Source organism: Neovison vison, chromosome 7 (assembly GCF_020171115.1).
Source record: "Neovison vison isolate M4711 chromosome 7, ASM_NN_V1, whole genome shotgun sequence".
NCBI classification, from domain to species: domain Eukaryota; kingdom Metazoa; phylum Chordata; class Mammalia; order Carnivora; family Mustelidae; genus Neogale; species Neogale vison.
Genome location: NC_058097.1, coordinates 197,020,207 through 197,045,421, shown reverse-complemented (window position 1 = coordinate 197,045,421; position 25,215 = coordinate 197,020,207). Strand labels below are relative to the sequence as shown.

At 55.3% G+C, this 25,215-nt stretch overlaps 1 protein-coding gene and 1 pseudogene across 3 annotated transcripts in view; both read left to right on the top strand.

Annotated features, from left to right (window-relative positions):
- VPS37C (VPS37C subunit of ESCRT-I) overlaps positions 1-23,047 on the top strand; it is a 78,314-nt gene extending 55,267 nt beyond the window's left edge. For 2 of the 3 annotated variants that reach the window (XM_044259401.1, XM_044259400.1), the window contains exons 2-6: positions 5,882-5,993; positions 16,927-17,024; positions 20,000-20,171; positions 20,962-21,044; positions 21,662-23,047. In XM_044259401.1, the coding sequence (XP_044115336.1) occupies positions 16,932-17,024; positions 20,000-20,171; positions 20,962-21,044; positions 21,662-22,384 (1,071 nt within the window). In that variant the 5' untranslated portion in view covers positions 5,882-5,993; positions 16,927-16,931 and the 3' untranslated portion in view covers positions 22,385-23,047. The remainder of the gene's footprint in view (positions 1-5,881; positions 5,994-16,926; positions 17,025-19,999; positions 20,172-20,961; positions 21,045-21,661) is intronic. The other variant, XM_044259403.1, reaches the window with a different exon arrangement.
- Positions 22,467-24,025, top strand: LOC122913687 (annotated as a pseudogene).
- Positions 24,026-25,215: the final 1,190 nt, after the last annotated feature.

Below are 25,215 nucleotides of genomic sequence, written 5' to 3'. Positions count from 1 at the left end.
TAAACACTGATTTCTAATTTAATTTCTTTGTAAACAAAGGATGTACTCTGTATGATTAGAGATGTCTTAATTTACTGAGAGTTTTTTTGTGACCCAGGATATGGTCCCCTGGTAAATGCTCTGTGTATATTTGGGGAAAATGTGCTTCCTGGTTTGTTGAGTGGAGTGTCCTATAAATTGTCAGTTAAGTTGGTTGGTGGTGCTGTTCCAAGTCTTAACTGCTTACTGCCTTTCTGTCTGCTTGTTCTATCAATTAGTGAAAAAGGGGTCATTGAAATTTATGACTATCATTGTTGGTTTGTCTATTTCTCCTTGTAGTTTTATCAGTGTTTGCTTCATGTATTTTGAAGCTCTGTTATCAAGTACCTAAACATTTTAGAGTGTCATTTGTTTGATGAATTGACCCTTTTAACCCCTGGTAATGAAATTTACTTCATCTCATATTAATATAGCCAGTCCAGCTTTTAAAAATTATTGGATTGATATCCAGGCTATGTACAGAACTACAACTCAAAATTTAAAAAAAAATGGGCTGGTTAAAATAGGCAAAGGACTTGAATAGACATTTCTCTGAAGAAGATATACAAATGACCAATAAGCACATGAAGATGCTCAGCGTCACTGGTCATTAGAGAAATGCGAATCCAAATGACAATGAGATACCACTTTATACCAGTTAAGATGGTGGTTATCAGAAGAATTCGGAAGTGTTGGCAAGAGGATACAGGGAGATTGGAACCCTTATTATTGCTCTTGGGAATGTCAGATGCACAACTGCTGTGGAAAATGGTATGGCAATCCCTCAAGAAATTAAATATATAATTACCATATGATCTAGCCATTCCAATTATGGGTATATGCCCTAAAGAAGTATAAGCAGAGACCCAACCAATATATTTGTACACTGGTGTCCCTGGCAATGGCATTCACAGTAGGCAAAAGGTAGAAGCAACCCAAATGTCCACTGACATGAATGGACAGACAAAATGTGGTACATCCATAGAACATTATCTAGCTTTAAAAGGAAGGAAATTTTGACATGTGCTACGACATGGATGAAATTTGAAGAAATAATGCAAAGCAAAACAAGACAATCACACAGGGACAAATATTGCATAAGTCCTTTTATGTAAGATTCCTAGAGTAGTTAAGTTCACAGAGTCAGAAAGAAGAATGATGACTGCCAGGGACTGAGGAGGGAAGAATGGGGAGTTAGTGTTTCGTGAGAATAGAGTTTCAGTTTGGGATGATAAAAAATTTCTGGAGGTGGTTGGTGGTGATGGTTGTATAGTGGTGTGAATGTATTTAATGCCACAAAACTGTACACTTTAAAATAGTTTGGTAAATTTTATATTATATATGTTTTGTCACAGTTTGAAAATGGATAGTGTTTAGAAAAATCAACATTTGCTTGATGTATTTCTTTATATCCTTTTACTTTTAAATTATGTGTGTCTTTAAATGGGTTCTTGTGAGCAACATATAAATAGGTTTTGCATTTTGTAAAATTCAGTTTTACAATCTCTGCCTTTTAATTGGGATGTTTAGAACATTTATGTTTAATATGATTATTAGTGTTATTGGGCTTAACTATTATCTTGCTGTTTGTTTTCAATTTGTCCAATATTCTTTCTTCCCATTTCCTTTTTTTTAATTTTCCTGATCTCCTTGGGGTTGAGTAATTTTTATTATTTCCTTTTGTTTCCTATGCTAGCTTATTTGCTATAACTCTTTTTTGTTTTTTTAGCAGTTGCCTTAAGATTCATAGTATGCATCTTTAACTTGTCACAGTCTATCTCCAAATGGTATTATACCATTTTGTGTATGTTTATTTCTTACCTCCTGGACTTTGTACTTTTGTCACATGTTTCACTTCTACATATGTTATAAATCCCACAATACGTTGTTAATATTTCTGCCATAAACAGTCAATTATTTTGTAAAGAGAGAAAAAAGAAAACGTTTTATATTTACCTACATGTTTATCATTTCTGGTGTTCTTCATTCTATAGATCCATTTCATTTCATGTTCTTTCTGACTTGAGGACTTCCTTTAATATTTCTTGCAGGTGATGAATTCTTTCAGCATTTAGATGTCCAAGAAAGTCTTTATTTTGCCTTTGTTATTGAAAGGTGTTTTCCCTGGTATAGAATTCGAAGCTGATCTTTTAATTCTACTTAAAGATGTGGTTCCAGTGTCTTCCCGCTCGCATTGTTTGATGTGAATTATCCAGTTGTCCTTTTTATTTTTTGTTGTTCCTTTTCGAGTGTGCCCTTTCTCCTTCTGCTTTTATCACTTTTTTTTTTTTTAAGATTTTATTTATTTGAGAGAGAGAGTAAGTGAGAGAGAGCACAAGTGGCAGGGGTTGGGCAGAGGGAGAAGGAAAAGCAGACTCCTCACTGAGAAGGGAGCCTGACATGGGGCTTGATCCCAGGACCGTAGGATCATGACCTGAGCTGAAAGCAGATGCTTAACCCACTGAGCCACCCAGGCACCCCTTTTTATCACTGCTTTTAAACAACTTAATCATCGTGATGTGCCTTGGTATAATTTTCTTTATGTTTATTGTGCTTGGATTAGTTGAGTTTCTTGGATCAGTGGGTTTATAGCCTTCATCAAATATGGAAAGTTTTCAGCCCATTAATTCTTCAGATAGTTTCTCTATTCTCCTTTCTCTTTTTTCCTTCAGGACTCCAATTACAAGTGTATTAGGATGCCTGAAGTTGTTCCACAACTCTTTGATGCTTCACTTATTTTCTCCTCTGGTCTTCTCATTTTTTTCTTTGTGGTTTGTTTTGGGTAGTTCGTATTGTTATTTCTTCAAGTTCACAGATCTTTTCTTCTGTAGTGCCTAGTCTGTTGTTACTTCCATCCAGTATGTTTTTTATCTCAACATTATAGTTTCTGTCTCTGTGGCTTCGATTTGGGTCTTTTTTATATTTTCCATGTCTCTACTTAACACACTCCGTTTTTGCTTTAGCTTCTTGAGCATGTGAGATATGGTTGTAGTGACCATTTTAATGTCCTTTTATGCTAATTCTGTTACCTGTATTTCTGAGTCTGTTCCTGTTGATTGATTTTTCCCTTGTTATGGATTCCACTTCCTTGCTTCTTTGTATGTCTGGTAATTTTTGATCAATGTCAGGTGGTGCAAATTTTACCCCCTTGGGTGCTGGATATTTTGTATATCTGTGTATATTCTTGGCATTGTTTTGAGACACTGTTAAGTTACTTGGAAACAATTTCATTCTTTAAAGGCTTGCTCTTAAGTTTTGTTACCTGCATCAGAACAATCTTTAGGCCAGGGTTAATTTTTCCCCGCTAACAAGACAGCACCTTCTTCAGTGTTCCACAGATACCCTGTGGATTACTGTCTTTTTCTACTCTGGCTGAGATACAGATTATTCTTGGCTCAATTTGCAGTCCAAGGATTGTTCCCCCTAATCCTGATCTGTACTCTCAGCACTCAGCTGAAAAATGGAGGGGGACCCTTTGCAGATTTCCAGAGTCCTCTCTTTGTGCTGCTGTCTCCTTTCTGGTCTAGGCTCCATAAAGTCTGGCTGCCTTGGCCTCCCAGGACTCCCAACTTCCTTTCCCCAACCTGGGGAGACTGTCGGGCTCCGAGATGATCAGGCTTTGCCTAGGCACTCTGTCCCTCTATCATGGCCTGGAACTTCTTTCTGGGCAGTGAGCAGGTCAGCAGGTGGTGTTGGGGACCAATCATTTGTTCTTTCCTCTCAGAAATCCCTTTCCTGCAATGTCTGATGTCCAATGTCTGAAAACTGTTGTTCCATTTATTTTGTCTGGTTTTTAGGTTGGTTGAGGCAGGAGAGAAATCTGGTCCTTGTTCCCCTGTGTTGGCACAGAGTGGGTGTCTCTGTCCAGGCAGCACTCATCGAGTGTCTTGTGTTTGCTAGGCATTGACCTTGTGCTGGGGTGCAGATCTGAGCGAGCTGGCTCACAGTCTGGCTGGAGAAGCATGCCAGTTCCTATGTGCTACATGCTAGGTGGTACTTACAGACCATCGTGGGAGGGTGGGATGAGGTCTGTGGAAGAAGGAGCTGATATTTGAAGGATGGGCAGGCATTTTCTAACTGGAGAAGGCATAGGAAGGAGAACTCCAGGCAGAGGGAATGGTAAGAGCAAAGACTGAGGGGCAGGATCTCTGTCATACTGACCTTTTTTTGGGGGGGGAGGGGAAGTTTTGGTCAAGTGATTGGAAGCATGTTACTTGTTTTGGGAAGAGTAGGTAGCACAGAGAGTTGGGGTGGGGTGAGCAGTCCTTGAGGGTGTGGAAGGAGATCTAGCTGAAAAGGGAGGTTCAGGGTTAGCTGATACAGGGCCTTGTATGCCAAGCCAAGAAGCACAAGATTTTGAATGTAATACTAAAGCACTGGGGAGCTATGGAAGGTTCTAAGCAGGGATGTGCAAACTCTGATTGGCTGTGTTCTCTAGCGATTCCTGGGGTGTGTGTGGGAGGGCTGGAGAGGCTGGAGTTAGAACCAGGCAGGCAGCTGCTGGAGAGGCTGGCTCAGAGTAGGCCTTTTGCTGGAGAAAGAAACTGAGTTCAGAGCCCAGTGTAGCTGCTGATAGGGAGTCTGCCTGCTTGATAATGGCCCTTGCGGGTTTGATAATGGACTTCGTGGGTCCCTGCCTGAGTCAAGAGCAGATATGAGGAGGCTCTGGCCTAGTTTCTCTTTTTCTGGAGCTCCACTGTTGCCCTCAATGGACCTGCCTGCCTCTGGGGAACCCAGAAGTTCATAGCATCAGACATCACTGGCAGGGGGAGGGTCTGCAGGTGCCTCACCTTCTACCAGCCTGGGATGGCCTCAAACCAGTGAGAGCAGTGGTCTCGTTGTCTTGGCCTTTGAACAGACAGACCTTGAGTGACCTCATACAGACTCCTGGGTGTCTGCCTTGACCTTAGTCCTGATCCTTCCTAAAGGGGTGGTCACACCTGCGTGCTCAGCTTGCCCTGCGCAGGTTCGGAAGTGTGGGGCGGGGGTAGGGACAAGGCAGAGAGCTGCAGCCAGAGATCCTTTCTGAGTCATCTGAACAGTTGGGGCAAAGGAGAAACAAAGTGGCCATTGGGTGTGGAGTAGCTTAGGATGGTTTCCTTTTAGGCTGAGCCATGGGCCACAGGAGGAAGAGACTTTGCAAGGTGTCCCACTTGTGTTTTACTGTCAGGAAGTTTCGAGAATGGGCTACTTATTAAATAACCTGTTTTTTGGCCATCGTATTGACTGAAGCGGAGCGTTACTGATCTGTGTTAACATCCCGCCCCTGGAGTTCTGTGGCACCGTTGATGGACGCTGCCTCCAGAAGAATGTCCAGTTCTCTGTCCTCCGCCTCTGCTGAGGGAGTGGGCTGGGAGGGAGCTCCGCCGCAGTGATGAAGGCGGTTCTGCCCCCGTGTTGAGCCTGGCCTGAGAGCCGGGCATCGGACTTCCCAATGCACTGATTCATTTCATCCTTAAAACAGGCCCGTGTCAGAGGAGAAACCAAGATCCACCCAAGCTCCCCAGCCAGTAGTGGCCGAGGGCATGGGTCTGTCTCCCAGAGCCTTTAGCCACTGGGCTTTCTTTCCCTGCAGGCCAGGGCCTGAAGGAGGCGCTGGGAGATCCGGAGCCCCGGGGTCTTGTGTGGCCAGCCTCTGCCCTTTAGAAGTCTAATGGAAAGATGTCAGCAAGAACGACCACGTCCTAAGCTTGTCCCCAGTTCTGGGCATTGTGTTGCATGGGTGTGCACCTGACTGAGGGGTTGGCACAGTGCCACGGTGAAGGGTCAGGGCGCTGGGGCCAGACCACTGCAGTGAAATTCGGGCTCTGCCACTTCCTCATCGTGAGACTGGGGTCACTTGCAAGTCTTCTGTTTGACCCAGGTTTCTCGTGCGTAAAATGAGGAAAGCCGAAGGCCACACAGCCACGAGGGCCCGGTGTGAGGATCAGCCCAGCTGCTGCGGACACAGTGCCTAGGACACGGTGCGGAGCATCGTAAGTGCTCGGCTTGTGATATGTGGTGACTGTCATCATTTCTTTCTCACTGGTGGCCCAGCCAGGCTTGGGGAGGGAGCCGAGTGGTGGCGGGAAAGCCTGGTCTGCTCCTGTCGACGAGGCGTTCCAGGCTGTAGCACCCAGGCTTTGCTCTTGCCTTCTGTCTGCCTGGAATGCTCTGCCCTGGGCCTTCCCCTTCCTGAAAACCCCTGCCTGTCCCTCAGATGTCAGCTCCTCTGGGACGTGTCTCTTGCTCTTTTCTCTGAGAGTTGCGCCGGCCCCCGCAGGGCTCTGGAAGTGCCCAGGAGCTCCCGCGCTCTCTCTGTGCCCTGCTGGTGAGCTCTCACAGCTGAAAGAGAGTCGAGGCGGGGGGCTTCTGGAGGGAGGGGTTCTGAGAACGTGGCTTTGGGGGAGATTGAGCTGGAAGAGGAAGGCTCCCTCCCTTCCCCACCCACGCCTGGTCTCTGCCATCGGTTCAGTTCTCTGGGGGTTTGGAGTAATATTTTAAAGGAGAACTCCTTTAGAAAACGGGAAAACTCAGAAAACAACAGGGCACCCCAAGCGAGTGGGTAAAGATGTCCGACAGCCGGAGGGGTGGGGATGAGGGAAGGGGAGGAGATGGCTGGTTCCGGGAGGCAGAGGGAGCTAGAAGCAGTGCTTCCAAACATGACCCCACAGGTGGCTGGAGCAGTGACTAGATGAAGCCTGGCAATGGGACAGGAGCGGTGTCGGGGTAGCCTGCAGGACTGGGAGCAAGGGCGTGAAACTGAGGGCGTGATGGAGATGGGGGTCAGGCGGGGCAGGTATCTGGGGGGAAGGGAAAGGTGAGTAGTGTCCCACCCCTGGGACACGATCCCAGCCACCCCTGGGAGGACGATCGTCAGGCTTGGGAGGGGCCCCTTTAGGGGTGGGCTGGGCCGTCCAAGGACTGTGAGTAGCGGGGTAGGGTCCGCACTGCGTCCTCTACTGATGGACCAACCTGGCCTGGCCAGTGGTCCACCCAGTAGATAAAGCAGTTGGCTGAAATCTTGGTGCCACTCTGAGTGTCCCCGTGTTTGGCACAGGAAGGGGGCTCATCCTTCCTGGGTCTTCTCGCTTAGCGGCTTGCCTCGCGGGGAATGGGGGCTGTCAGATGGAGTTATTCAGTGGACCTGAGGAGTATGTGGTTGTTACATAATTATTTATGTAAAGACGACAATTGCTTTCAAAAAAGCCTTGTCCTTCGAGGTTGTGTACCCCCTCACTGGTGTGTTGGCACACTTGTATCTGGGGATCTTTGTGCAGATCGTTTTGGAGCCTGTTTCGGAAAGCCACACGCTTTGCCATCCTGAGGACCTGCCCTCTCTCCCGAGCCTCGCTGGGTGCCTGGCCGGGGTGTCGGGCAGCATTTTGCAGTGGTGGTAAGATGTGAGTGTGCGGATTAATGCTACCTAGTGCCCGCTTGGTGGTTTTTCTAGCCCCTCTAGAGTTATCTCGCTTTGTTCTCTTTAAATCCTTGTAACAGCCCATGATGTTGGTAGTGTTCGCCCCATTTTACCAGTGAGAAACAGAGTAAGAAGGATGGAATCATTTGCCCAAGGTCACAAAGCTAGTAAAAGGTCAAGCTGGGATTCCATCCAGGAATATTTGGGTCTTAAGCCCTGAACTCCTTCTGCTTCCCTTCCTGCTGTCTTAACTGTTCAGCACTGGGGGATGGGGAGGAGTTCCCCGCCCCAATCCCAGAAATTCCCTAGAGAGAAAACTTAAGAAAGCACCCTTCTTGCGCTTACATGGCAACTTTTCAAATTAAAGGGAAGGTCAGGTTCATGGTGCTTTGGACCAGGTGAGCAGTCCATGATGATTTGATTTGTTTTTATTAACTTCCGTGGGAAGTCAGGTGACTGAACGACCAGTCTGATACTTGGGTGCACGGCTAGAATCATTCTAGGGAAAGAAAACTAGATCAGGTCAACAAATCTGTCCTCATTAAGCAGCGGGAATAGGAAGGTTTCTACGGGAACCGCAGGGGTTTTGGACAGGAGGGGTGGGTTGGGCAGGTCTCTATAACTCAGGCATACTGAACTGTGCAGGTTGCTGTGGGAACTGCTTATGCTGCCTTAAGTGGATGTGGGAAATTTACAAGAAGCCCAAAGCCTTGGCAGCTCTCCCTGCAGTGTGATTTTGGGCTTGAAGTAGCTGGCGGGTCAGCATGGTCTCCTGACGGTGAGGAGGGGAGTGATCGGAACTGTGCTTTGTCTGCCAGGGGAGCTGGGGAAACAGAGGCATCCTGCTCAGTCCCAGCTCCATCTTCTGAATCAGTAGTAGCAGTCACATTTGCTTGACTCAATATCGAGCCCTAAGGGTATCATGAGTTACCCCTAATCACTGGATGACCCCTAAGAGGCAGAGTAATTAATATTTGTTCAGTGCTCAGGAGGTTTCAAAGCCCTCTCCAGGGCCGCTTGCTCTGCTGAGGCATACAACCCCTAATCTGGGATTACTGTCGTGATGCCCATTTTACAGATAAGGAAACTGAGGTTAAGAGACTTGGTCAAGGTCACGCAGCTAAAGGGTTGTGGAGCCAAAGCACAAACCCCAGGCATCAGTCCACATTCTGTGCTTCTCTCCGTCCCGTCGGGGGAGAGCTGGCACTGGCCGTTCAGACAGAGGCAAGGGGCCCTGGGCAGCGCCAGCCGTCTCCAAGGCTGACACACCTTATTCGGATCTGAGCTTAGAAAAGACTGCACTTTGCTTTCTGTCTTCACTTTTTAACTTTATCCTTGTAAAGGATCTAATACCCATTGAAGCTGTTTGTTTTTGAGCTAAACAGTCCTAGCAAAGATCCACATTGGGCAAGCGCCATCCAGACCTTAACTTTCCCCTCTTCTCCCTCCCCATTAAAGACAGATCTGGAAGAAGGCCCAAAGTTGAACCCTTCCCAGCATTCCCCATCCACAGCTCCATTCTCAGTCCCTTCCGGCCCACCCCAGGGAGTGGTGGGAAAGGGCACTGCCTCTGGCCTACGGCCCCTGGGGTGTAGTGGAATCGCCTTTGGGTCTGCTGTCCTCGCTCGATCCTGCTCCCCACGCTCCAGGCTTGTGAGGTGGACTGAGTCAAGATAGCAAGTGATAGAAGGAAGTTGAGACTGTGAGCTGCAGGGCCAGTGGCCTGGGACTTCCCTCTCTGTGGAAGTCTGCGCTGGAGAGGCCCAGGGACTGCACCCCCAAGGCTGCCCTTGGTTCCGCTTGCTGCTGCTCCAGCTTGGTCAGCCCCTAGACGCAGAGCTTGGTGGCAGGAGGTGAGCCCCAGGATGCCTGGGAAAGGTCTTTGTCACCTCACCCCCCCCCACCCCTCTTCTTTCCTGTGGAATCTGTCCTGGGGCAGGCACGTGTCTGTCCTGGAGGGAGCGGTGTTGACAAGCCACACCCTGCCTGTTGTTGTTGTTTTACAATGTTTAATTGGCGACTGAAATTTAAGAGTGGAGAGGTGTCACTTGGGTCTGGAGTTTTCGCTTCCCTGGGAGACCTGGCAGGTCTAACCAAGCCCGGCTGCCCTCCTGCCCCTGGCGAGTGCCCGAGCTGGACTGAGGCCCCCGGCTTTCCAGAGGGACACCCTCCCTACCTTGGGGCTTGGCCTTGGCCGGCCTGGCCGTTGTAGATGGCCAGGTTCATGACCTCTGCTGTAGGGAGAGCTGCAGAGGAGCCAGAAGGAAAAGAAAGTTGTTTTCCTTCTTGGCTTATTGGCAGGGAAACTGCGATTTTCTCTTCTTGCGGAGGGAACACAGATTAGCGCATGCATCGTCTTTCCCACTTTGTTCCCTGTCTGATCTCCTTTGCGTCGATGGTGTCACCCCCCAGAAGAGGAGCTGTCTCTCTGTACCTGTGAGGGCTATGTGGCCGCCTGCCTGCCTCAGCGGCCTCCCGCTCCCCGTCTCCCAGCCGTGTGGGTCTGCAGCGGCTCCTCCCGGGGCCCTGCTCTCACCTGCCGGTGGCCCGTGACTCCTGTCCCTGCACAAGCAACAGCAACCCCCCCCCCCCCCCCCCCGGCCTCCAGGGAGGCCTGGCAGGCTTCTCATCCCCCAGGCCTCAGAACCCCTGCCTCCCTGCTCCTTGCTCCACCGGCCCCCGGTGAGTATTGGTGATATTTTTGGTTTTTAACACGGAGTTGAGTTGGGGGAGTTAGCATCAGTGTTTACATGTTCGGGCTGTGCCTGGCTCACAGTAGGAACTTGGCGTTTATTCACACCCCTCCGCCCTCCTTCATCCTGCCTGCTTTGTTGGGGTCTGGTGCACTTCTTGGCATGTAGTAATGGCTCCGGGAAGGCATGGAGAAATGAAGGAGGGCGTGAAGAAGGGGAAAGAGCCCTGTTCCTGTGCCTCCGTGTCTTGTCTGACTTGTCTGCCAGCTGAGGGACCTGTTTTCTCCCTTCCTGCCTTGGTATCTCCTTCCCTGCCTCAGTCTCCCTCCTTGCCTCAGTCCCTCCTTGCCTCAGTCTCTCCCTCCCTTCCTCGGTGCATCTTCCTGCAAGCACCGCTACGAGCTATCAGTGTGCCGGAGGCTGGGCCAGGAGCTGGGAAGACAGAGGTGAACGAGACAATCTCCCCGCCTTCCAAGGGGCTTGTTGTCTTCTCTCCTGTCCCCCTCCCCCAAGCAGCAGCTTCCAGACAGCACCTGAGAAGTACGCAGCATCCTCCCGGGCACATGGGTAAGCAGAAGGGGGTCCAAGTCAGGGCCTGGGGTGCTGAGGAGCCTGGTCACTGTACTTGTCAATCCCTCCAGAGACAGAGCCCCTGGGCTGTGGGTCTCCAGGTAACTTCTCAGTCATGTCCCAGTTCTCTGTATGGTGATATCCCTGGCAGTCACCAGGCCATTTTGTGCTGGTTTGGATTTTTCTGGCACATTGGGTGACTGGGAGGCAGACACTGCTGGCAGCGGGTGCCCAGGTTTCAGGGGTGTCTGCTCTGTGGGCCTCGGGCAGAGTGTCCTGTGCTCTCCCGCCTTTTCTGAATTACGAACTCAGGGAGGGGTGTGCTGCGTTCAGCCTCACTGGGAGGCCCTGAGAATCAGGAGAGGTCTCTGCGACTTCGGAAGGAAAGGCATCGGTCACTTCCAGGGCTGAGCGATGCCCCAGTAAAGCCCAGGCCCGGAACTGTTGTCAGAGGGCAAGGTTGTGAGCCACCTTCATCCTGGAGGCAGGGACCAGAGATGGGCCTGGGTGATCAGTGGGTGATCCCTGGGCTTGCACGGGATTGGAAGCTCTGCAGTTTGGACAACCTTGTAAATAAACCGTCTTCATGGCTCTCCTGCGGTGGGCGGAGCCGGTGGGGCAAAGACACCCATGCTGTTCAAATACCAGGGACGGAAGGGGACTTGGACCTCCAGTGGTCTGACCCCAGCAGCTTACAGGACCTTGGGCAATATCCTTATTATTTGTTTCTGGGCTTCATTTCATCTCTGAGATAGAGGTAATTAAGCCTTCTATTTGCTTTAGTTCCTGGAGCAGTTACAGAAATTAATGGGGGAGTTTGCAAAGGGCTTTGATCTCAGAAGAAAGGAGCCATGTGACTGGCAGGGACTGTTTATACCCATTTCACAGGTAAGGAAAGTCCAGTCCCTAAAAGCAATATGTGGCACATTTGGGTGTGGACTCCCGAGCACACAGCTTCTTCTGGAAGAAGTGGGGATATGTGGCTCTTACACGTGCCTGTTATGACCGTGAGGTGGTGTAAGGCGGCCCGGGCACAGGGGAGGTGGGGAGCCTGGTGGAAGGAGCAGCAGGCCAGGGTCAGGCTCCCAGGCCGGGTGTCCCCTCTTCTGTGAGCACAGGCAAGCTATATGCCACTTGGCCTCAGTGTCACCACCTGTGGAATGGGCGTGGTAGAAGCGGGAGGGATATCGGGATGTTGAGTTAGGGGCCAGAGAAGGTGGAGTTGGAAGTGCCATGGCCCCCGTGCCGCTGTGGCCGCTCCTGCTTGCCGTGTGCCGAGGCCCACTTCCTGTCGCCTCTGGGATGCCAGAAGACCCAGGCTGCCCTTGGGCGTTCCGGCTAACGGGGGTTGACCTACGGTGAAATGGAGGTGTTTCAGACCTGAAGTTCTCGAGGCATTTAAACTGTGTGTGGCCTGTTGTGAAGTCTGCTGTGAAAGGGGATTAACCCAGGAGATGTTTCTTTCCTGCATGTGGGGGCGGTCATCTTTTCCCAGTCAGGGAGTGGCAGAGAGTCGTCACAGACAGGAGCTAGAACATTCTCCCAACGCTTTGATCTTCCAAGTGCAAGCAGGGGTGACCTCAGCTCGGAGTACGGGGCAGGGGATGGGATTCCCCGACCAGGGACGTGCGGTGGGAGAGGAAGATCTCAGGAGGAGAGCTGTGCGCTTCATCTGTTGCCACTTTGGGGAGAGTTCTCGCCGGCTGAAAGACCGGGATTATGCGGATCATAAGCTGGAAGTTCCAGGGTTTTTGTGTCTCTGGGATTTCAAGGCCGTCAAACAGAACCAGGCGTGGGGCTTTAGACTGGAGAGGAAGACTGACATTTAGGATGGTGGGCGGAGGGGTTGCACCCTTCAGTGTGCCCCAGAATATCTCTGATTTCTTGATTGGCCACCATTCTTTAACCCAGCCAAGTCCCCTTTCTAGCTAAATGTCTGCAGTCACTTACTGCCGCTTTGCTGTTAAGTTACATGCTTGGTGCTGTTGCCACCCCACCCTTCGTGAAAGCAGCGCAGCCCCACGCCAGTTCTAGTGACATTGGGCCCCTCTTCGTGTGACCTGGGGAGGGGACTTGCTTCCACAGACCTCCATTGCACACGCACCCGCCCTGCTGGTCCCAGGATGGACACACACGCTGGCTCACAGGGATGCCAGTGACAGCCTCGGGGAGCCCCAGTGAGGAAGCAGTTCAGAGTGGTACAAAATGCTTGAATGCTTTACAGAGTTTTTGTTCTGGTTCTGGTGACTTTCCTCTAATGAAAATATTTCCTTTTTCTGGGGGAAAGAGAAAGAAAGTGGCTGGGGAAGGACGAGCCTGTCTTCTCGGTTGGCTGAAGGGTGGGTTCTGCGTCACTGCCTTCTGGTCAGGCGGCTCCCAGTGTCCCTGGTGCCCCCAGTGCCTTCTGGGCCTCGAGCCCAGCACAGACCCTCCCCTTGGACTTCCCCTGACTTGGGCCCTGGGGAGAGTGGGTCTCTTGGCCTGTAAAAGCCCTGCAGTGTCATAGGCGTGCTCTCTGTGGAGCTCCCCACAGAGCTGGCCAGAGCTTGGGGTGTCTTCTCAGGAGCTGTAGCCTCGATGTTCTGCTGGTTGGTCTGGACTCTGCAGTGTCTACGCTGCCTTGCCTGGCCCCCTGCTATGGGGCTGCAAATCTGGAGCTTCAGTTCCGTCCCGTGCCCGGTCACACTCTGCCTACACGAGGCAAGCCACAAGCACCCGAGAGACGTGTGTCCGGGGTCCCGACAGAGGTCGCTCAGGCGAGACAACACGGGATCGAGCCCTGCCTTTGCATCCTTCCTCTGCACGGACTGCTCGACAGTCCCCTTCCTCTCCGCGGTCTTCACTTTTTCTCTGTCCGAGTGCTGGACGAAGGGCAAGGAAAGGCCACAGGTGCCACGCGAGTTTGGCCCTGGGTAGCTGAGTTAAAATGAAAACTTGTTAAAAGTCACACGAGGAGTCCTGGAGAGTTCTGCGTCTGGAGGAGGACTTGGGACTCTGGCGATTTCAAGGGGCGTGGTGCGAAGCCCATGTGGCAGGGGAGGGCCCTGCCACTGCCCGGCTGCATGACCTCGGGCAAGGGACTTCCCCTGTCCAGGCCTCCGTGAGGTCAGGTCAAGGTGGCGAGGGTCCTTGTAATGCAGGTACTTACTCAGTGCTCTTGCTGCCTTCCAGCCACAGTGGTTCGGACAGAGAAACCCAGGCATGAAGAGGTCAAACAGTAAATGACAGGGAGGGATTCACACCCAGGCCATCTGGCTGCAGAGTCCATCCTCCTAACCTCGAGGCCAGCGGTTCTCAAAGTGTGTTCCTGGGGGTCCTTGGGTGGGGAGGTTCTTTGAGACCCTTGCAGGCCACCTGTGAGATCAGAATGATTCTCATAATCTAAGGCATTATTTTGCTTTTCCCTGTGCCTCCTGCATGAATATACAGTGGTTTTCAGAGGGGACACGGAATGCGATCATGTCATCCTTCTGGTGGCTTCCGGCATATGGGTGCTTGCGTGGTCTTGTATTTTAACAAGTTTCCCCCCTGGCAACCACGAGCGTGTTTTCCATCTCGACAACCTTCTCATCTTAAGAAGGTTATATAAAAAGAATCCTATGTTATATAAGCAGAATGTTCTATAAATGACTTTTCACTCAGAAAAAGTCCCTTGAGATCCATTCAAGTTGCAGACAATGATTTCTCCCTTTTTACCGGAGAGCCGAGCGTTACTGTGTAGCCGGAGTGCCGCTTGTAAGACCCTTGGCTAATTGCAGATCATTTGGATTGTTTCCAGTTCCAGGCAAGTCCAGTGAAAGCTGCTAGGAACACCCAAAGAAAATAAACTTAAAAAATTTTTCACTTTTAATATAGAAGACGGCCAGTACTAATACTAAAATCCACATGAGGGAAACCTCTGCGGGTTCCTCAGTACTGTTAGGGGTGAAAAGTGTCCTGAGACCAGAACGTGTGTGATCTGCTGCTCGAGGCCCTGCTGCCTCGTGTGGCACTTCCGGAGCCCGGATGGTGACACCCGCTGTGGGAGGGGCCTGGGAGACAGGTGCTCTGTGTGTCGGAGTGCACCTGCCGGGGCCTCCGTAGACACCCCGCTGACTGTGCGGGGGGCGTGTGGTCCACCAGTTGCGCGGGCCTGAGCTTCTGAGCTGTCTGCACTGAGCCCCGCCTGTGGGAGCCCGCGGACACCTGGTTCTGTGATGGAGCCTGGATTGCCGTGGGATCCGGGCCACGCCGTCGGCCGTAGTAGTACGTGATTTCTGTGGCGTTGGAGGCCTCCACCAGCGTTTGTTGTAAGCCCGCACTGTGTCTGCGAACCTTACGCCAACCCATTTTGCTGATGGAGAACCCGAGGCTCAGGGAGGTCCCAGCTGTAGGCGGACCCTCGGCTAGGAAGGGCAGGGCCGGGACTCAGACCAGGTCTGTCTCCAGAGTGCTGCTCCACTTGTCCACTTTGGCCCTGCTGGTCTGGTTCATGGCGGACTCCCTCGGTCTGCAGGGTGGGAAGCAGTGTGCCCCCAGAGCTCTCCTTCCCGGGGCCTGTTCAGCCGGCCGTTCCCCTGCTCTAGCTTTCAGACCAAGGGTTTTTGGAGCAGCAGGGTAAGATGGGGACAGAAAGGAGGTCTGGATTTTTACTCTGCCCTTTACTAACCTTTCTGATGTCCACCTGTAAAGGGACAGTTGCCTGTCCCCTCCCCCCGTGATCAGGAGAGACCGCATGAGCAAAACTCGCTATTCCTTGCCTTAGAGCTTGGGGACCACATGCAGCCTTAGGAGATCAGAGATGGTGGTGGCCGCTCTGTTTGGCTAGCCCTTTCTCAGTGGGGTGACCCTATAATTTGTTGTCAAGAAACTCGTTTCTTGAGCTTGAGGAGGGGGCACCGGTCATAGCTATGCCTATGTAAGAGGAGTAAACCAGCACTTTGTTGGCCAGTGGGAGGCTGTCACTGTTGATCAGTTTCTCCTTTCCTCTTTCTGATGACCTCAGAGAGGCTGTCGCGTTCCATTCCAGATGGGGAAGCTAGGACCCGGAGGTCCCCTCTGGCCACACAGGTGTCACGTTGGTCCTTGATTCTAGAGTGCCAGGCAGCGTGGGCTCCTGCAGGCTGAGCGCCGGTGCCAGGGAGGACGGGGGCCTCCTGGTCTCCGTCTCTTTGGAACCTGGAATCTTTTGAGAACGAACATCACTCTTGTAATGGGGAAGATCGACATCAGGGCTATAAGGACGAAGATGGCGGAAGATCCAGTGAGTAGAAAGGAAGAGTGGCCTCGGCGTACCTCGCTTCTTTCCCTTCGTCCCCGGGCTCCCTCCCGGAGCTTGGCTGTGACCCCTCTATCACACAGACTGTCGATGTCCAGCGTGTGACGATGGCAGAGTGACGGGGGTGGGGAGGGGCGCTGAAACCATCTCTTCTATCACAGTGGCTGTTCTGTTGGGATTGGTCAGTTTTCTTTGCCTTTTGAGTTCTCGGGGGCCAGTTTGATGACTTCTGTTGTTCTTCTCTGAGGAGGCCTTGCACGTGACAGTCCCTTTCCGTGGCGTGTGGAGAGCGTGGTCGCTGAGCAGTCGAGGGAAAGCCCAGGGGGTCGGGGCACTAAGCAGAGCAGGCAGCGATGCCCTTGAACCTGGGATGCTGAAGCCACACGGCCCCCAAGAGTGCGGGTCCAGGTGTGTTTCAGGCAGAAATAGGTGCTTCCGGGGCGCCTGGGTGGCTCAGTGTGTTAAGCGTCTGCCTGCAGCTTAGGTCATGATCTCAGGGTCCTGGGATCGAGCCCTGCATCGGGCTCTCTGCTCGGGATCCTGCTTCCCCGCCTCTCTCTGCCTACTTGTGATCTCTCTCTCTGTGTCAAATAAATAAATAAAATCTAAAAAAAAAAAAAAAAGAAAAAAAAAGAAATAGACGCTTCCAAGAGGGCCTGCTGGCATCAGGGTCCATAGGTGGCCTTGGACCCAACTTGGTCTCTGTCCCCAATGGCCTGGCTTCTCCTCCTGCCCTTTCCTGGGTGCTCCTTGGACAGCTTTATCTACTACCCCAAGGAGCATGGTGGTGCCTCTGGCTGCCAGGGGCTTTCCCTTATCCTGCTGCTCATGGTTTGGTGGAAGGAGTGGCTCCCTGGTCTCCCGGGGATAGGGGATGACCGGGTGGCCCGGTGCTTGGTGGGACCCTTGCCCCTCCCTGAGGCTTCCGGCTGAGGGGAAGCACCGTGGGAAACTGCAGTGTGGTCTTTCCCTCCGTTCTGTGTTCACAGGGAAGATGGAGACTCTGAAAGACAAGACCTTGGAGGAGCTGGAGGAGATGCAGAATGACCCGGAGGCCATCAACCGGCTGGCCCAGGAGGCCCCCGAGGTAGAGCAAGGCTGTCACGGGGCCCGAGGAAGGCTGGCAGATGTGACTGCGGCCCTGCTTTGGGACACCGGCTCAGTGGGAGTTGGGGCCGTGTTCTCCTACCTGTTCTGTGGCCTTCCCCCGGTTTGGACCAAGCCGGAGAAGTCTCCGAGATCTGAATCCAGTTCCTGGGCTTTCTAGGAGTTCTGGGGTGTCCAGGGCGCCTTTGTGAGTCCCCATTATTGTTCCAGCCTGACCCTGAGGCGGTTTCTGAAAGTACTGGTACTGTTTTGTGGCTGCCTTTCCCTAAGGGCCTTGTCGGGCCCTTCATCTCTGGGAGGAGCCGTCCTTGGCCTGGGGTATGGGCTCATCTCCTGTTTGACCCCATTTCCTGTAATCACTGGCACCTGACCACTCAGCCCATCCCAGTCCCCACGGGAGTAAAATAACCCGGAGTGTGTAGAGCTTTATGCTTCATAAAGGCCTTCCCTGCCTTCCCGTCTCCTTGACCCCGTGACCCCTGCAAGGTCAGGTGGCTGGATGTGGCCAAGAGCTGGGTATACCCACAGTCCCACCTCGAGTGATTCCTGCCTGTCCCCAGCTCTGAAAGCCAGCCCTGGTGCCCCTCATGCTGGGGACAGACACAAGCACAAGCAATGCCAAGCTCATCGGATTAGCGTTCGGAATAGATTTTTATTTTCACTGATGAACAGGTATGGTGTGTCTCTGCTGGGGGTTCACGCTGTGTTCTCAGCACGAGGGAGGCTACCCCGTCCGGCTTCTCCCCGCTTTCTGTAAGGGATGCCCCATGAGGCCATGTTCCCTTGCCCCTTCCTGCCTTGAGCTCTGGCTGCCCCCAGCTTCCCCCAGCTGCCCCACCAACCAAGTGAGCAATCTTTGCTGGTGGGGAGTGGGGGAGAGTAGGGGGCGGGGATGAAGTAGGGGGCAAGCTGGGAGGACAGGTAGGGGGACTCAGTGCAGCACATTCTGCTGCCTTGAGCCTTTCTCAGTGAGGACTGGAAGCCAAGCCTGCCTCAGCGGTCAGTCAGGCTGTGACCCGGCCAGGGTCTGGCCCAGCCAGCACCGAGCCAGACTCCCTCATCCTCCGTTTGTCTGTCGTGAATGAAGCACCGAGTGTTTCTTGACTCTGCCGTGAGCACGGCGTTCTGGGAATTCCAAGGCCTGCTCTGAAGGATGTGTAACTTGGCGAAGTGAGCCTTGACACAGAGTAATTAATTGACTCCCAAGCCGGGCGGCTGCAGACTTGATGCCAAAGCACAGGATGGCAGGAGATGGAAGTGCAGACAAGCCCTGGGGCTGAAGGCGACTCGAATTTCGTGGCGTGCAGCCTGCCCGACCAGTCGATTGGAGTTCTTGGAGGGCAAGAACACCCCTGGGATCGAAGGGAAGCGAAGTAGGGCGAGCTCCTTAGATTTGCAAAACCTCTCGGGTGAGGTTTCCACTGTGGTCAGTGGAACCCAGTTTTATACATCGCCGCACGGCCGTGCAGAGGCGGGAGCTGGTCGGTGTGCAGTGTGGACGTTGCTTGGAGAGAAGCAAGCTGGCTGGGAGGGGGCCTCTCTCCCCAGAGGGCCATGGTTGGGTGGGGGGGTCCAGGCAGGCCGGCGAGCTCTTTTGGGCGGGTGCCGGAACTGTCTAAGTATTGCCCTCCCCTCCGGGACTGGTGGAGGGCGTCAGAGTGAATCCCGACGGAGAGAGATCGGGCGAGGATGTGGAACAGGCAGGAATGTGCAGGGCAAGACGCAGGGCTGAGTGACACAGCTGGAGTTACTGGTTGAGACCCAGGGAGAGGACGGCACCCGGGAGGGCCGGTACCCCCCCCCCCCCGATCCCTGGGCCCCAGCAGCCGCCCTGTGGAGGGGAGGGAGGTAGGGAGTGAGACGCGCAGGCTCCAGGCCGCCCCAGAGCTCGGAGCCCGAGGCTCCGTGGCTGGGGAGCAGCAGGAGGGCAGGCTACGGGGACACCCCTGGCCAGGGGTGGGGGGCACCGGAGCTGGTCCCTTCATCACGCGCTGACCATGGCGGCCCCTGCCTGGCAGGTGCTTGTGCGTGGCCGTGACCTCAGCCCTCTCCTGGGCGCTGAGCGCTCTCTTCTTGTGCCACACGGGGGTCTCGATGCACGGTCACGGTCCCGGGGTGGTAGGTCCGACTGTCCACCCCACCTTGGTGGAAGACTCCTGGGCACGAGGATGGAGCTGCAGGCCGGAGCAGGTCTGGGGAGGGCTCCTGGGGCTGTCGCCTCCCCTGCTAATGGTCACAAGGGACCTGGCTGAGGGGAAGCGCTGCTTTGCTTGGGGACATGCTTTCAGGGGGACACGGCCAGGGGCAGAGGTTGGTGTATGGCCTCAGGTTGCCTGTGTTGGTGGGGGCCTCCCGTTGGCTGTGAGGCCCCTCTAGTTCTTGGGGGCCCCGCTGTTAGCTCATCCACGCAGCTTCTCTGCAGGACCTACGTGTGGCCTGGGAAGCAAGGACAAGTCTCCCCGGACTCAGCGTCCTGGTCTGGCCATGCCCTTCTCATGCCTCTGAGTAGCCATCCTGTGCTCTGACTCAGGCCATCTCAGTGCACGAGAGTAGGCCTCTCGCCTCAGAATCTCGGGGATAAGTAGTTTGGGATTTTGGTCCCTTCCCTCCTGGCAAGCCTCTGAGTCATTCACATTAGTGGTCCCCCGGCTTGCTGGAGCTCTGCAGGGCTGCGGTGGGCCTGGCTGCTCCTCCCGTGACTTGGGCAAGCTGCTGACTTCAGCCGCATTCCGGCTGTGTCCATGGCCCCGGGTGTTGGGTTCGGGGTTCAGTGAGGCGCCCGGCTCAGAGCGCATGGCTCAGGGTTTGAACCCAGGTCCCTCGGGCCCTAGTTGCGGGTATTACCCTCTTCTCCCATCAGGGTCGCTGAGTCCCAGAGGCCCCGGGTGTAGCCTGCCATGAGGTGCGTCGGGGTGACGGTGGTGACGGTTCTCACGGTGTGTCCTGTTTTTCCAGGTCCAGGACCTGCAGCTGGAGCGGGAGATGGCGCTGGCCACCAACCGGAGCCTGGCGGAGCGGAACCTGGAGTTCCAAGGCCCCCTGGAGATCAGCCGCTCCAACCTCTCGGACAAGTACCAGGAGCTCCGGAAGCTCGTGGAGCGGTGCCAGGAGCAGAAGGCGAAGCTGGGTAGGGGCGGCCTGGGAGTCTGGTCTGGGGCGCTCCTCTGTTAACTCGGGGGCCCCGCTCGAGGTTGGCCTGGGAGGAGCTCCCGGAGTGGTGCGGAAGGATGGGTTCCCTCTCCCTTCCCGGGGACAGGAGAGGGCCAGCCATGAGGATGAGCCCGTGCCGGCCCCGTGCTGAGTGCTTTACGTTCGTTTTATCGCAACAGCCGGGAAGGGAGGGTCCTGTTTTTCTTGGTTCATCGATGAGAAGAATGAGGCTCAGAGAGGAATGTGGCCAGGCTTCCGGGGCTAGATTTGGGATTGGAGTCGAGAGCCTGCCTCCCGTGCTATCGCTGGGCGACACCGCCAACTCGGCCTCTGTGCCCTGAGCTCTCAGTGTCCTGGGACCTGCCGTCTGTGAAGTGCTGGGGGCGGCAGCGGGGAGCGGTGTCCTGTCTCCGCCCTGAAGAAGCTTGGTGCCGAGACCCCGTGGGAGCCTTGCCTCCCCCGCTGCGTGGCAGCACAGGGCTGGGGCTGCTTGGTGGGCTCTGATGCCCGAGTCCTTCATCCTGCTGGCACTGGGAAGGCTGGCTAGCCGAGGTCTGGGGGAGAGAGAGAGAGAGAGCCCCTCTCTGCTCAGGAAGGTGACCTCAGAGAACTGGGCTCCACGGGGCTCCGCAGCAGACCCCCTGGGAGCCATGGCTCGGCCTCTGAGCGCACGGAGAACACTCCGAGGGTCTTTGTTGAAAGCTCAGCTCCTAACGTGGAATTGAAAGGCACTTGTAGAATGTGGATCTTTCTGCCCTCCCTCCCAGAGAAATTTTCTTCGGCGCTGCAGCCAGAGACCCTGTTAGACCTCCTGCAGATCGAAGGCATGAAGATCGAAGAAGAGTCTGAGGTAAGGCGGCCGCCGTTGCGCCTTCTTCCGTGGGTGGGGCCAGGCCCCGGAGCGGGAGCCCTTTGGAGTGAGCGCTGAATGTCTGCAAAGCTGGGACAAGGGGGGTTAGCAGAGGTGGGGGACACCATTAGTCCGGGGGAGGCCCTCTCGGCCCCCAGCCCCGCCCCAGCTGCCTGGCCTCTGCTCTGCCTGCCTCTGGCCATGTCTTCAGTCTGTGGGCGGATGGGCTCCCTCCAGTTCTCCGTGCTCTGGGTGGAAGAAGCCGCCAGGGCCTTCCAGCGCGGGGCCCCCCTGCACGAGCAGCCGAGTAGCTAGTGTTCGTCCATTTATTCGGACATGCGGGAGCCGCCGTGAGCCTGGCACGGTGCCGAGGCGGGGGACAGCAGTGGCCAGCACAGCCCCTGCCCTCCAGGAGTGGCCGTTCTGGTGAGGGAGCCGGAAGACCCCAGCGAGTGCAGGTAGAATGTGTCAGCGGTGAGAAGGGATGCAAGGAGAAAGTCCTCGGTGCGGACCAGGGAAGGCAGGGAGCCCCTGCCTCGGGCTGAGGGGGAGGGCTGAGCACGGGCAGCCTGGATCCCAGGCAGTCCCCTGTTGTCACCAGACCTTCTATCTTCTAGGCCATGGCCGAGAAGTTCCTGGAGGGCGAGGTGCCCTTGGAAACGTTTTTGGAGAACTTTTCCTCCATGAGGATGCTGTCCCATCTGCGAAGGGTGCGCGTGGAGAAGCTCCAGGATGTGATGAGGAAGCCCAGAGTTTCCCAGGAGCCGGCCGGTGACGCCCCTCCTCCACGCCCGCCGCCCCCACCTCGCCCGGCCCCTCTGGCGACACCCCCTGTGGCCAAAGAGCCGTCCCCGCCACCTTCAGTAGTGCCTCCTTACCCTTTGCCCTACAGCCCGTCCCCTGGCATTCCCACGGGCCCTACCGCCCAGGGCCCGCTCCAGCCGGCCCCCTTCCCTGTGGTGTCCCAGCCCTCGTTTTCCTACGGGGGGCCTTTGGGCCCCCCTTACCCGGCAGCCCACCCGGGACCCCGGAGTGCTGCGGGCTACTCCTGGTCCCCACAGCGGAGCACACCTCCCCGGCCAGGCTATCCCGTGGCCCCCACTGCTGCCTCTGGCCCCGGGTACCCCTTGGCGGGGAGCCGGGCCCCCAGTCCTGGTTATCCTCAACAGGCCCCCTACCTCTCGCCAGGAGGAAGACCTCCCTACCCAACGCAGCCCCCGCTCCCGAGCTTCCCAGGTCAGCCCCAGCCCTCAGGACCCCCTCAGCCACCCTACCCCACTGGGCCTGCACCTCCCTATGGGTTTCCACCACCTCAGGGTCCTACCTGGCCTGGGTATTAGACAGCATCCTGGCCCTCGGTCCTTCTCTCCTCCGACCTGTCCCACAGCCCTTGGCCCACCCGCCACTGAGATTCGAGGTTCAATGGAAGTGGACTTGTGTCCGCACACGGGGCCTGGCGGGGACCTGGTTGGGAGCGTGGAGGCCTGGAAAACACCAGGCAGGGTGACTGGCTCCGCCACCCCAGCGCTCCAGCGCCCTGGCCTCCCAGGGCGGGGGTCGGGGGTTGGGAGAAGGGAGCGCCTCCTTTTAGTGACTGACTTAGGTCTTCTGGTGCTAGCCAGGCGGGGGGTTCGGGACCTCTTCGTGAGTGTCCGTGTGAGCGAGCAGGAGCGCGTGTTTGAGGACACGTACTTGTGCCTGCGCTCGCGGACACCGGAACCGAATGCGGTGATCTCGGTGAGGCGGGGGCTGGCCTCTGGCCCCTGCTCGCCCCCTCCCTCTCTCCTGGGATTTGGCGGGTTCATCCCGGTGCCCACAGCCTGGGATGCCACTCCGTGTCTACTGGTCCTTTCAAGGATGTCCTGCCCCACGCACCATGTTTGGGGTCGGACTGGGGGGGGAGTGCAGTTAGGAAGAACACTTGCTGACTTTTAAGTCCCATAAAGCCATAATTGAACTCTGTGAGGCCCGTGTCAGAGAAGCGTGTCCTGTGAGCTGGTCTGAACCGTGGCAGCGGAGCCAGGGCAGTGAGAAAGCTGGGGATTGTGAAGGAGGACCCCAGACCTTGCTCGCACTGGTTGGAGAATCCAAGGGGTCGCCTTGCCTGGACGGGAGGGAGCAGCTCCGGCCCAGGAGATAGTGGTCATGCCGGACTCATTTAGGAGTGGAGGGCCGGGTCACCTCCCCGCCACGCTCTTCTCTGGGGCCCTCCACTTCGGGTTGACTCCTGGATTCCCTGCCTCCCAGCCATCCACTCCTCTAGTGCCTTGAATCTCATCCACAGCAGCCCCCCTTCCACCGCCGGCCCCGTTCATCTCCGTCCTCTGGCTCCTGGCATTGCTCCCCCCACCCCAGCCCCCCTCCTCAGACAGACATCAGAGGACGCCCAACAGTCACTTCCCACCTGGTGCTTTCTCAGACACCATCGCTCTGTCGGACGGAGTCCGTTTCGTGGCTTTTCTCTCGTCTTCGGAATGTACAGGGCAGGGACTGTGACTCCGTGCCACTTGCGGCCCGCGTGCCCCCCGGCAGCTGGGGGTTTTAAGCGCGTTCAGTAATAATGAAGGCAGTAGACCAAAGGGATGTGATGAACGAAGCATTAACTTGATTGTTCCGGATATGAACCGGGTCTCAAGGGCAGACTCCGGAGCTGCTATCAGCTAGGAAGTCACACGTGCCTTGCAATGTCCACTACTTGAGGACCCAGCGTCTGGTGGGCCCGGGGTGCCGGGGGCCTGCGGGGAAACTCGACCTTCTGGTGCCTGCCCCCGGCCCTGCCCCCGGCCCGCGCCATCAGCGGGCGTTCTCCAGGACATGCTCCATCCGCGCCCTCGGTTGCTTGCCAATTGTGCTTGCTTCTCATAAGTTATTTATGAAGAGAAATCACTAATGGACTCGGCTGGTTCGCGAGCTTCCGGACCGGGTGAACGATCGCTCGTGTTTGTAGAATTCATTGCCATAATAAACTTCGATGAGTTACACATGGTGTGGCGGCTCCAGTGGGTTTGCGAAGTGCACCTGTGGCTGCTGGGGCGGGGGTGGGGGGTGGGGTTGGGGGACCGGAGGGGGTGATGGTGGGGGGTGGTGGGAGTCAGGATCAGGCTCTGCTGAAAGGCCTCTTTGATCATGTCCACAAAGCCTCATCTACCTGGACGTCCTCTCTCGAGTGACTGCCTGCCCCTGCTCCTTTGCCCCGGGGCTTGGCTCTCAGTGGCCTTTTTCCTTTCTTCTCCCGCACTTTGGTTTTCCATCTTAGGCTTTTTCCGCGGGGAGGCCTGTGGATTTGCCTCTTCCTGGGCCAAGCTTGGGCCCTGCCAGGCCCCAGGCCGCCACCAGGGGGCGTGCGGGGCCCAGCCTAGCCGGGGTGGCGCCGCATTCCTGCCACCTGCCGTCAGCTCGTCTAAAAGGACAGAGAGGGGCAGTGGGCCACGAAGCCGGCTGTGAGCCAAGTGCTCTTCTGCTGCCGCCCAACCTGCCCCCTCCCCAGTCCACCCTGAGCTCAGCTGGTTCTACCAGGAGGTTTGGGAGGGCATCTTCTGCTTTCGGCAGGAAGGGCAGCTTTGGGGCTGTCGGGAGACGGGGCTTCTGATGGACCCTCCAGCCAGCCCTTCTGTCATTCCTTCCTGGCAAGGTGACAGGGACAGGCTGCCTGTGGACAACGTGCGGAGATGCTGTGGACTGTCAGTACTGAACATGCGAGGGGATCGCTGACGTGCATGCAACATCTCACTGGGGCCTTTCCACAGCCTTTTGATCCCGAGCTGTAAGCAGGGAGGAGACTGCAGGATGGCGGGGTCAGGGACCTGGTCGCACAGCCTGGGGGAGGGGGTCGGGCCCGGGCCCTGGCTGGCCCACCTGCCCCACCACCCCGCCAGCCCTTTGTGGTGTCAGAAGAGGCCACGGCCCTGAAGAAAGCTTGCGAAATCTAAGCCCGTGTTGAGAATCCCTGGGCTTTAGTCCCGTTTTTACTGCCTTGTGCCACTCCTGAACTCTGGCGGCGCCTGGCATGCGTCCGGGGCTAAGGACACAGGACACCAGGGAGAGTTAGAAGCCGGTCTGGCTTTGTCGGAGGAAGCTGAAAAATCGCAGTCCGGCAACACAGGCTAGTCCCTGGCTTCGCCTCCGGTCGTAGAGTGATGGTAGGGCGGCAGGGGCCCGGAGGGGCTGGTGA